This window comes from Rhineura floridana, chromosome 21, assembly GCF_030035675.1.
Source record: "Rhineura floridana isolate rRhiFlo1 chromosome 21, rRhiFlo1.hap2, whole genome shotgun sequence".
In the NCBI taxonomy this organism is placed as follows: Eukaryota; Metazoa; Chordata; class Lepidosauria; order Squamata; family Rhineuridae; genus Rhineura; species Rhineura floridana.
In genome coordinates this window covers 8,226,281-8,239,164 of record NC_084500.1, presented here as the reverse complement: position 1 = coordinate 8,239,164, position 12,884 = coordinate 8,226,281, and the positions used below count along the sequence as shown (strand labels likewise).

Sequence of the window (12,884 nt, the reverse complement as noted above, 5' to 3'; positions counted from 1 at the left end):
TTCTTCTGTCTGTACTCCAAAGTCTCCTGCAGTTTTATCAGCTATTAGTTTGCCTTGTGGAAGATCCTGGTTATGAGAGTTAACAAGCTGACTCTTTACCCATGTTAATGACTTGTATCATCATCTCATTAATCACTGTATAAACCTTGTTAAACAAAATCAATAAATCATGATGGGAGGGGCAAATGACCTTGATTAGCTTGATTAGCTTGATGGATCTTTACAGATTATGTAATTATTTATTTTCATGTTGTAGCAATTGTAATGCCCTGTGCTAGATGCCAATGTGTGCGTTTCTGGCAACTGGAAGGTTCAGAAGGGTTCCTCAACCCTATACACCGCTGCTAGCCCTGTGAGAGTATCGGGGATTGCTTACTTGTGAGTAGACATGCCACTGTGTCATTGCTCTTTGGTCTGGACCCAAACCTTTTGGCTCCAGGACTCTTGAAGACTGGGGCACTGTTCCACCTCCTCCTCCTCTGACAGTTTCAGGGGCTCTTCATCAGCTATCAACCCAGAGGGCCCCTCAACAGGATCCTCAGCATTGGATTCAGGGAGCTCTGCTTACTCCTTGAGGTCCTCGACCTGTGGGACATCTGATTCTTTTGCTGATGATTCCGTGCCTGGTACCAGGCATGACAATCTGTATTACATGTCGATAATTTCATTAGAATTAACAATAAGTCTCACCAGTCTGCTGTTTGGGTGTTAACTATTCATGGGCAACTTCAAGTCCCCTGCAGCTGTTTCTTCGTAGGTCTCTTTATCTTTAAATTAGACTCAGACAAGGCAGCCCTTCAAATATAGGACTCCTGCAGGCCTGAGAGGGATGCAAATCCCTCTTCCTCAGTCATCAGGCTGAACCTGTGGAATGGAACGACTCCCCAATGGGGAGAATTTACAGCAATTGGGGCTTTTTAGTTTAGAGACAAGGCAAGTCAGAGGTGACATGATATACGTGTACACAATTTTGCATGGCATGGACGAAGTGGATAGAGATGAGCATTTCTCCCTCTCTCATAATACTATCGGACATCCAGTGAAGCTGAATGTCAGAAGAGTCAGGACAGACAAAAGAAAGTACAAAAGAAAGACCAGATTGGTAACAGGGACCAGATGGTCCGAACATATAAAACTGATTCTGGCCTGCTTGCACTGGCTGCCTTTATGTATCTGAGCTTGATTCAAGGTGCTGGTATTGACCTATAAAGCCTTACATGGCTTGGGACCACAATACCTGATGGAATGCCTCTCCCAGTATGAACCCACCCGTACACTACGTTCAAGATCAAAGGCCCTCCTCTGGGTGCCTACTCCGAGGGAAGCTCGGAGAATGGCAACAAGGGAGAGGGCCTTCTCAGTGGTGGCCCCCAAATTATGGAATGATCTCCCTGATGAGGTGTACCTGGCGCCAACACTGTTATCTTTTCAACGCCAGGTCAAGAGTTTCCTCTTCTCCCAGGCATTTTAGCATGTGTTCTATATTGTTTTAAATTTTTAAATTGTGTTTTAAATTGCTTTTAAAAGATGTATTTTAAATTGTATTTGTTTTTAGTTATTGTAAACCTCCCAGAGAGCTTCGGCTATGGGGCGGTATACAAGTTTAATAAATAAATAAATAAATAAATAAATAAATACTACTTGCACACAACGCATAGTTAAACTGTAGAATTCCCTCGCACAAGAGGCAGCGATGGCCACCAACTTGGATAGTTTTAAAAGAGGATTAGACACATTCATGGAGGAGAAGACAATCAATGGCTATGAGCCACAATGGCCATTTTCTGCCTGCACAGTCAGAGGCAGGATGCTTCCAACAACCAGTTGATGGCAACTGCAGGAGGGGAGAGTACTCTTGCACTCGGGTCTTGCTTGCAGGCTTTGCACAGGCATCAGAATAGACAGTCTGAGGGCAGGATGCTGGGTTAGATGGGCCTTTGATCTGATTCAGCAGGGCTCTTACGTTCTTACCATTTGATGAACAAAGAGGGAATGACCTCCCCTCAGATGATGATGATGATGATGATGATGTGTGTGTGTGTTGTGTGGGCAAGACGGGATACGAGAGAAATTTGATTCAATTTACATTCAAAGCAAAATCCACAAAATTTGCACTTTCCGAAATGATGCACAAACCAAAACGCTGCCGTTCTGCCACTCTTGGCTCCCTTTGGGAGGAAGGGTGTAATATTAAAGAGTTGGAAGGGGCCTGTAAGGCCATCAAGTCCAACCCCCTGCTCAATGCAGGAATCCAAATCAAAGCATTCCCGACAGATGGCTGTCCAGCTGCCTCTTGAATGCCTCCAGTGTCGGAGAGCCCACTACCTCTCTAGGTAATTGGTTCCATTGTCATATGGCTCTAACAGTTAGGAAGTTTTTCCTGATATCCAGTCAAAATCCAGTTTCCTGCAACTTGAGCCCATTTTTCATTGTCCTGCACTCTGGGACGATCGAGAAGAGATCCCGGCCCTCCTCTATGTGACAACCTTTCATGTACTTGAAGAGTGCTATCATATCTGCCCTCAGTCTTCTCTTCTCCAGGCTAAACATGCCCAGTTCTTTCAGTCTCTCCTCATAGGGTTTTGTTTCCAGTCCCCTGATCATCCTCTGAACCTGTTCCAGTTTGTTCCTTTGAAATTCATGTAAAAAATGTAAATGTACTGCCTTCAAGTCGATTCCGACTTATGGTGACCCTATGAATAGGGTTTTCATGAGGCTGAGAGGCAGTGACTGGCCCAAGGTCACCCAGTGAGCTTCATAGCTATGTGGGGATTTGAACCCTGGTCTCCCAGGTTGTAGTCTAGCACCTTAACCACTACACCACACTGGCTCTTTTGAAATTCATACTTTGCTGAATTTTGCAATGCCAGCCCAGTCATGTCTACAAAAAGGCCTATACTAAAGTGTGCATAAAATGTGTGCACATGTGAAAATAGCATACAAAAATGCATTATATTCAGCAAAATTACTTTGCCGAAATGTGTATCTCGGGGAATCCTGCGTACAAAAATGCATCGTATAATGAGAAAACACTTTGCAAAAATGTGTATATTAGGAGAAACGAGAATTAAAATTCTAAAGAATTTTCATGATGACTTTTTTAAAAAACAAAAGATCTCAAATTGTTGCAGAAATGTGAAGAACTGACCTTAAGACTGGAAAAATGAGAAATTGTGAGAAACCAAAGCTGACTGATCTTCCCATTCCTAATTACTAGAATTGTTGTGTGGCCAAGCAATAGAAAGGAGTCTGTTCTTTCCCTCCTGTCAGATTTCCAAGACCACTGAGCATGTTTGGACCTCACTGGGCCTCCACTCCCCTAAATATTTTTGGAACTTTTCAGCGAAATGACCTTGCCGAAATGTGTATCTCGGGGAATACTGCATACAAAGATGCATTGGGACAAATTCACACTAAAATGCTGATGCTTTTTCATGAGGATGTTTTATTTAAAAAAAAATCTGATGATGTAGAGAACTGAGTTTGAGATTGGAAAAAGGAGGAATTGAAATGTTCATTTTTTGCCACCGCAGTTGTCTAGGTTTGGAGCCTTAATAACATGCCCTTAAAAATAAGTTCACATTCCCAAAAAGATAGACAAAAGGGTGATGATTTGTCAGGGCCATTGTTGACAGAGCATCTGCTTTTCATGCAGAAAGTCTTATTCTGCAGAAAGTTCATTGTCAGTTAGCGTATAGCCTGAAGGTAGCTAATGAGGTGCCCTCCAGATGTTGCTAGACTGCAGCTCCCATCATTCCTGACCATCAGCCATACTTCCTGTGACTGATGGGAGTTGTAACCTGCTACATCTGGAGGGCACCGTGTTGGCTACCCCCAGTATAGACAATCTTAAGGTAGATGGAACAATGGTCTGACCTGTCAGTGTTGCAGATATTAAGGAGGGGAAGGCAATGGATTTTGTACGTATATTTTAGCTGTTCCTTTGAAGCAGGTCTCTAAGGTAATATATGCAAGTGTTTTGAATTTGAAATGTTTGGTTTCAAGCCATCTCTTAGCTTAATAAACTGGCTTTTAAAAAATCCTTCACTGTCACATTTCTGGCAGCAAGATCAGAGGGAAAGATATCGATCTGCTTTGCGTATTTAGTATGGAGTGGGGGCTGATCAGATGGCCAATCTTTGGAACACTCTGTCCAATGGAAAACCGAGCAAGCCAAAACCGATCTGGTATTTCGAAACTGGCACCAGGAGCGTCTTTATTTCTTTTCTATGGGACATTTGATGAGTACGCTGGCACTTTGGAAGAGCAGTTTTGATAGACTGGGATGCAAAGTGGCGTTAACTGGCCATGGCTGGGAAATTGGACGAGGGCCTGATAACAAGCAAAACTGCGGAAATTTTGTAATGTGCTAGGAGTGTGCTAAAACTAGAGTCTCAAGTGGCTTCTGTGGCTAGGAGTGCTTACGCCCAGCTTAAGCTAATGCACCAGCTGCAACTGTTCCTGTCTGGGATAGAGTGGCCTCAGTTCTCCATGCTCTGGTGACTTCCCATCTGGACTATTGTAATGTGCTGAATATGGGGCTGCCCTTGAAGATGGTCTGGAGGCTGCAGCTAGTGTAGAATAATGGCTGTTAGGCTGGTAAGTGGGGCAGCCTGATGGGACCCTGTGTCACCGGTGCTGAAAATGCTGCACTGGCTGACAGTGAGGTGCAAGGCCCAATTCAAGGTGTTAATACTAGCATAGAAGCCCGAAATGGCTTAGGAGCCAAATAACTAGAAGAGTGCATTTTCCTATATCAACCAACTTGGATCTTGTGATAGGAACGCGATGCCTTGTTGGTGATGCTGCCATTGGAGGCTGATCGGTGCTGACCCTTTTCAGGGCCTTTTCAGTGGCAGCTCCCCATTTGTGGAATGCCTTCCCTGGTGAGGTGCATCTCTCTCTTAGAATCGAGTTGGAAGGAGCCTGTAAGGCCATTGAGTCCAGCTCTCTGCTCAGTGCAGGAATCCAACTTAAAACATACCTGACAGATGGCTGTCCAGCTGCCTCTTGAATGCCTCCAGTGTTGGAGAGCCCACCACCTCCCTAGGTCATTGGTTCCATTACTGTACTAGGATGTTTTTCCTGATGTTCAGGTGAAATCTGGCTTCCTGCAACTTAAAGCTGATTATTCCATGTCCTACATTCTGGGATGATCGAGAAGAGATCCCAGCCCTCCTCTGTGTGGCAACCTTTCAAGTAGTTGAAGAGTGCTATCATATCTCCCTTCAGTCTTCTCTTCTTCAGGCTAAACATGCCCAGTTCTTTCAGCTCTCCTCACAGGGCTTTGTTTCCAGTCCCCTGATCATCCTCGTTGCCCTCCTCTGAACCTGTTCCAGTTTGTCAGCATCTATGTTAAAGTGTGGTGACAAGAACTGAATGCTGTACTCAAGATGAGGCCTAACTAGTCCCGAATAGCATAATTGATTTTTCAGGAGGAATTGAATTGATTTTCAGGAGGAATTGAATTGATTTTCAGGAGGAATTAAAAACATTCCTGATTTACCCAGGTATTTGATCGCTGAAAGACATAGCTCCTGGCAACTCTTAAATCACTGGTTGAGAGAATGCTTTTAACTGTTTTTGGAACTTTTTGTTGTTAATGTTGATAGGCACATAGGAAGCTGTTTTATCCCAAGTTGGACCATTCGTCCATCTAGGTCAATATTACCTACACTGACTGGCAGCGGCTCTTCAGGGTTTCAGGGTAGGGGACATTACCAGCCTTCTCTGGAGATGCCGGGGATTGAACCTGGAACCTTCTGCATGCCAAGCAGATGCTCTACCACTGAGCTATGGCCTTTACTCAGATCGATGTGTTGGCTGCCCTGGCCTCCTTTGGAAGGAAGGATAGGATATAAGTTGAAATACTAGTGATAATAACTGAAAAGAAATGGCAGCTTCCAGTGGAATCCGTGTTAAAGTGTTAAGATTTAGTTTTATAATTACAGGAGAAACACAGGTTCATATGTGGTGGTGTAGTTAAGTAATTTTAGCCTCTGGACTTAATGGTCTGTGGTGGTCATGTTCTGTCACAAAAGTGCCCTCTGTAAGGGGAGTTGATGGTTCCACCTCTGGTCTAATGTTTGGGAAAATGGAGGAGATTTCCCCATCCTCCCCAAGAATTCAGAAGTTGGCCATGCCAACACTGAAGGTCCCAAGACCCACAAAAGCTAATCTTGGGTAGGCCTTTGACATTCGCGTGCTTTGCAGCAACAGACCTGTATACTAGAGATGGGATCCTTTGGTTGGTGCCAGTTCTCAAGCATTCTGTGACCTAACAGTCTGGCATCGATTCAAATTCATTCTGTATCCACTAGCCACTGCTTTTACTGATCCGTGCTTTTTTCCCCGCTGGGAAAAAAATATAAGTATTGATATTTTTAAAGGAAATATTGATATTTTGAAGGAAATATCAATCTTTCCCTTAAAAATATTGATAATTTGAAGGAAATATTGATAAATTATTCTTCCTATTGATGTTTTAGAGGTTGATTTTTTTTTTAAAAAAAGTTAATTTTCAAAAATAACCATGGCAATTCACTGCATTAACATCCGATCCTCAGCAATTGAGAATAAGCAAATTAATGGAAAATTCAGTACCAAAACCGAATTGGGCAGAATTCTAGCACATCCCTAATGTCTACCCTTCAACACCTCACCATTTCCGAATTTGAACAGAGTACTGTTTATATGCAGCTTGCTACAGATCTGGCGTCACTTGTATGTTCCCTGCTTTGCAACACTGATAAACACTGGGGGAGAAGGGGTCTATCTTGATGTAATTGTACGTACTAATGTATCAGGATCCTCTTTTGCATAGTGTTTTACCAAGATTCAAAAGTACATGGACATATATGAAGGACAAAATTCACGTATCTCTAAGAGCCTGCTTATGTGTGCACTTTGCACGTGACACTTAAACTTGTTTATGAGGTAGAAGAATCATTTATGTAGGTTGATTGCCCGCTGCTCTGAGAACGCATCGGAGATATTCAGAAACCATACATTCACATCCACAACAAGAACACAGTTTTAGTGGTGGCGTTTATTACAGCAGGATATGGAAAAGAAAATTCCATTACAAGCTAATCAATGTAAACATGTAAACATAAATGCATGGGGGCATTTATTCCTGATACAGTCACAACTCGTAAGCTACAGAATAAAGTTCTTAAAAGGAGAACAAAATCACTGTACTATTGAACTGGAGGGAAAGGGATGGGAATGCAGCCATTTGGCATGAAAACTCTAGAAGGTGAAACAGAAATTAAATTTACCTATCCAGTGCCCAGAATGCCCCTGCAGCTGTTAGTGATGGGGTGTTTTTTTAAATCCTCATGAAGGTTCTCCAGCATTCTTGTGCAGATTTCCCCTAATAAATACATTTTTGTAGGCAGCTTGGACCCATGTACATATTTTTGCAAGCAATTTCTCATCCTATGATGCATTTTTGAATGTTAGTTTTACTCATATATTCATTTTTGTGCACATTTCCTCCTAAAACAAGCATTTTTATAAACATTGGTCTTCTAATGGCATTGCAAAATTTGAATAAGTGTGAATTGTGCAGGATAGCTGTGTTTTCGTCCTCATATTGTTTCAGAAAGTGCAGATTTGATCGATTTGGCTTGAAGTGAGAACTGGATCGAATTTCCCCCCCCGTCCCTAGTTTGCTGTAGTCAGAACCGGAAGCCAGGGCCAGGAATTCTATGCCTAAAGTTTTGTGTGATTCCATTGTTTTGGAACTCATGAGCCCTGCCTTACAATTACTCTGAGTTAGGCCTGCGACAAGGCAACAGAATCCTTTATGTAGAGCTGGATTTCCCAAAGTACGGTTCACGGGCCACCAGTGGTCAGCAAGCTTCATTGCAGGTTGTCCACACAGAGTCTGTACAAATACAGTGAAAAATCATATAGCATTTAGGACAGTGCATTACAATTGCTAGAACAGTAGATAAGTCATTGAGTGATCTGCCAAGGCTCTCGGCAACTTTCAAGCGGTCTGCGGGGCAAACCTTTTTTGGGAACGTCAACCTGGAGGCTTTTTTACTTGGTGCGCTGAACTTCTCCTCAATGGCGGCTGATGCATGCGTACGGAAAGACGTTCTACCGTGTGCCAGAATCGAATCCCTTTTATAAGAATCTTTCATCTAGGGCTGTGTAAAAGGGAGGGGTAAAGTTAAGGTGGGGAGAAGTAAGCAGAGTTGTCTCCATCCCAGAAATGAGGCTGGGTCTTCACTTAAAGTTAAAAATTAGAATGAAGTTAATGATTGCTTTCATGCCTCAGGTTGGTTCCTGGGTTATCAGGAAGTTTGGGGTACAGAGGTATTCTTCTCTTTGTCTAGATATGTAATAATAATAATAATAATAATAATGTGCATCATAGTGAATCCTGTATTTGGTGAGATAGAAGATCTGTTTCCTAAAATGATGGGATTACCTGATGAGCAGTCTCAACTCAGTCAGCGATTGTTTTGCCAGTCATAGACAACTCCTGTTTTGCTGCTACATACCAGAGTACGAGGTCAAGTAGTCTGGTTTTAAATTCATGCCAAAAGGAAAAGATTAAAAAAGTGAAGGAGCCTCACTAGTCTTGCCAACATGCTGCTGCTGCTGCTGATTTGTATATCCCACCTTTCCTCCAAGGAGCTCAAGATGGTGTATATTCTCCTTCCCCTTCCCATTTTATCCTGTGAGGTAGGTTAGCCTGAGAGACACTGAGTGGCCCGAGGTGTCCTGGCTCCCACCAACAGAACTGCACTCAGGACTATGCCGAGGGCTTTAATCTACATAGGTCAGAATGTTACTTCAAAGTCCGACATCACTACAAGGCATGAAGCAGCATGGCTACTCGAGCAGAGACATTTGTTGTAACACTTGGCATGCCCCCTGAATCCCTTTAATAAAAGATGGGGCAGGCACAGCTATTTTTGCAGGGCTTTTCTCTCCGCTCAGGACTGAGCAAGGAAGCGACCACTCCTCTGGGTAGGCTGGCTAATGGGCTCGGTATGTTCACACCTGTGCAATGGATGGTGCCTCCACAGGAGTGGGGATGATTCTGCTAGTTCCCCTCCTGGCCCCACCTCCAACACTTCCTCCTGGGCTGAAGGCGGGCCTTCTGGCTGGCTGCGAAAGAAGGTACCTCTGGCCGGGAGGGGGGGAGAGACAGCTTAACACCCTCATCTGCATCAGCAGACACTTTGGGGAAGGACTGTCAACGGGCAGACCCCTGGGCTTCTCCCTAGCCCCTTCACTCACAATGTCCAGACCACTGGGCCCCTCCCTTGGATCCCAAACCACCTCCCCCTCCTCAGACCTGTCGTACCAAGAGCTCTCCATGGGGCTCGTCACGCAAGGTCACCCTTGAGCTTAATGGCTGAGTGGGGATTTGAACCCTGCCCTCCCAGGTCCTAGCCCAACACTCTAACCACCACACCACACCAAGTCCAGATATATATGGAACCAAAGAATATGCTGCTGTGGGCTTGCCATGTTACAGCAGCTATTTGGGCATACCCTCCATGCACCCCGCCTGGTTGCACATCTCTTGCTTCTGCTGTCCGATCATTGGTGGTAGCGAGGAACATTGGCAAATGGGAGCCTGTCCTCTACCTGCAACGGGGAACTACTGTGGGAAAAGTGAATGCATCTAAAGCTGGTTCCTTGAATGAAGCCAGTGGAGTCGGTCCGCCCTCAGTCAGCCCCTCACTTGCCTGTCGTCTTGCTTACAACAGTCCAGGGGGTGGCAATATCTGTCATCTTTTGCTGCCATCTGAATGCTGTCCTTGTAGAACTCATCAGGGAGCAGGAGGGTGGGGATCAAACTAGAATTAGTTGGCTCTGGTGCCACCTACTGTTGGGCCTTCCTGCCTGCCCCCTAACAACCTCAATCGGCAGTAGCCACCATTGGGGGAGGGGTGTAGACACATACATTGGCCACACCGACCCTTGGCATGTGTTCCTTGGAGGGTGGGTGACTGACCATCAATGGGCCAAGAAAGAGGTCAGCCACCCCTGTTGTACAAATTGCTGCCTGTTAAGAAATCTCATTGGCTTTTTTTGGTGAATCGGTGGTGAGGCGGAGGGAGGCACAAAAGTCAGTGCCTTTTCGGCTATCGGGCCACAATTATGCAATGCCCTCCCAAGGAAGGCCCATTTGGCTCAGTTTCTAGTCACCTTTTGACAAGGGACAAAAGTTTGGTTGTTTAGGAAAGACTTCGGGGTGAGTTAAGACCGGGATGCTACTTAATATGTTTTGATGCCCATCCGGAGGAGATCTTTGATGCTGTGTGTCTCATATCTCATATTTGGTGTTTACATTTTCATAAGCTGCCTTGGCGGTCCCTGTGGGAAAGAGAAGGAGAATATCTAAAAAGCAAGACAGTGGTGTCCAAGCACCTTAACTCTGCAAGATCTCTCACTCCAATGAATTTTCCCTTTGCATTATTAGCCATCCCAGAATGAGCCATGCTTTTGTCCCCAAAGAAACCTGAATGAGGATTTGAACAAGATCTCACATTGCTGTGCCTCTGCCATTTTAGGGAGAAGATGCCATTCCATCATGTCACGGCTGGGCTGTTGTACAAGGGAAACTATCTGAACCGGTCACTCTCAGCTGGCAGCGACAGTGAGCAGTTGGCGAACATCTCGGTGGAAGAGTTGGATGGTAAGAGTGACTCATCGGACAGTTGGAGAAGCATGGCACTCCATTTTTTTTTAAAAAAAGTAAATGCTTATGATCTTTGCAAGTTGTGAGCTGAAAGACATGCACAGGGTAGGCTAGAAAACAGTTGTTTTGGTGATACATATGAAAAACTTGATTGTCATTTTACCTTGCGTGCTCAAGGCAGTGTCCAGAACTTAATTCATTTGTAAACTATGCAGGAGCAATCTTAACTACGGACAACCAGCATGATTTTGCGTGGCTTAAGTTAAGAAGCATAAAGTACACCCGATGCAAACCCTGTTCAGGAGCGAGGCTGCTGCCGGCTGAGCCAGTCCAGATCTAGCAGAGGGGAAACAAGCCTTTAAAACAGAGCTTGACTTACACCATCCTGTTTGTCAGTGTAACTTCCACCAGGTTGCAGGTGACATGAATGAGCTGAATTGAGTTAGGATCCAGCATCAGTCTGCCCTTCCTGGTCCCGTCCCCACCCACCCATTTTTGGAGACTTAACCGCAGCCTCAGCTAAGTTGGGTTTGGGGACTTACACAGGCATAGCCCTGGCTGAGCTGGACATCTTCCAGACTCTAACTCGCTGATCCTGGTGGATTGTTCCATTAGCAATGACATCCAGAATTAAAATTCAGTTTTGTTAACATGCAGTTGAAGGAATATAAAAATCCTATGGCCATGTTTCACTTTGTTCCTGCTGTTCTGCAGCTTGCTTTACAGTGAAATCCTACACATGTCTACTCAGAAGTAAGCCCCATTGACTTACTTCCAGATAAGCAGGTAACGCAGGGGTTGCCAAACTATGGTCCTTGGGCCACTAGTGGTCTGCAGGCTTCATTCAGAGTTTGTACAGATACAATTAAAAATCATGCAACATCTAGCACAGTGCATTACAGTTGCTACGGGGGGGGAATCATTAAATGGTCTGCCAAGACCCTCAGCGACTTTCAAAGAGTCCAAAAGGGGGCAGAGTTTGGGAACCACTGGTATAAAGGATTGTAGCCCTAAATAGTGGTAAACATTGTCTAGGGAAGAAGAAAACTGCTGGCCCAACTGTCTGTATTTGTTAGGGATAGTCCTTCTTTTCATTCCTAGGCTAATTGCTGTCTTTATTTTCATATTTTTGGAGGACAAAATGGCATTATTTATTAATAGCACTGATGATGATATTTTAAAAAATAATATAATTATTGATGGTAATATTATGTATATTGTGATTAACAAACCAGAAGGTTATATTTAAACTAAGTCCTGCCTAGAGTAGACCCATTAAAATCAATGAGAATAAGTGAATCATAAGAACATAAGAACATAAGAAGAGCCTGCTGGATCAGGCCAGTGGCCCATCTAGTCCAGCATCCTGTTCTCACAGTGGCCAACCAGGTGCCTTGGGGAAGCCCGCAAGCAGGACCCGAGTGCAAGAACACACTCCCCTCCTGAGGCTTCCAGCAACTGGTTTTCAGAAGCATGCTGCCTCTGACTAGGGTGGCACAGCACAGCCATCACGGCTAGTAGCCATTGATGACCCTGTCCTCCATGAATTTGTCTAATCTTCTTTTAAAGCCATCCAAGCTGGTGGCCATTACCGCATCTTGTGGGAGCAAATTCCATAGTTTAACTATGCGCTGAGTAAAGAAGTACTTCCTTTTCTCTGTCCTGAATCTTCCAACATTCAGCTTCTTTGAATGTCCACGAGTTCTAGTATTATGAGAGAGGGAGAAGAACTTTTCTCTATCCACTTTCTCAATGCCATGCATAATTTTATACACTTCTATCATGTCTCCTCTGACCCGCCTTTTCTCTAAACTAAAAAGCCCCAAATGCTGCAACCTTTCCTCGTAAGGGAGTCGCTCCATCCCCTTGATCATTCTGGTTGCCCTCTTCTGAACCTTTTCCAACTCTATAATATCCTTTTTGAGATGAGGCGACCAGAACTGTACACAGTATTCCAAATGCGGCCGCACCATAGATTTATACAACAGCATTATGATATCGACTGTTTTATTTTCAATACCTTTTCTAATTATCGCTAGCATGGAATTTGCCTTTTTCACAGCTGCCACACACTGGATCGACATTTTCATCGTGCTGTCCACTACAACCCCGAGGTCTCTCTCCTGGTCGGTCACCGCCAGTTCACACCCCATGAGCGTATATGTGAAATTAAGATTTTTTGCTCCAATATGCATAATTTTACACTTGTTTA

General features: G+C 44.3%; 1 protein-coding gene and 1 non-coding gene across 3 annotated transcripts in view; one reads left to right on the top strand and one right to left on the bottom strand.

Moving 5' to 3' along the window:
- Window positions 1-12,884, top strand: part of CALN1 (calneuron 1) — a 171,741-nt gene that overhangs the window by 56,827 nt on the left and 102,030 nt on the right. For both annotated transcript variants that reach the window (XM_061605127.1, XM_061605128.1), the window contains exon 2: window positions 10,545-10,669. In XM_061605127.1, coding sequence (XP_061461111.1) covers window positions 10,552-10,669 — 118 coding nt within the window. In that variant the 5' untranslated portion in view covers window positions 10,545-10,551. The remainder of the gene's footprint in view (window positions 1-10,544; window positions 10,670-12,884) is intronic.
- TRNAA-GGC (transfer RNA alanine (anticodon GGC)) lies at window positions 5,732-5,801 on the bottom strand. The gene has a single exon. It is a non-coding gene; the product is annotated as a tRNA-Ala (tRNA).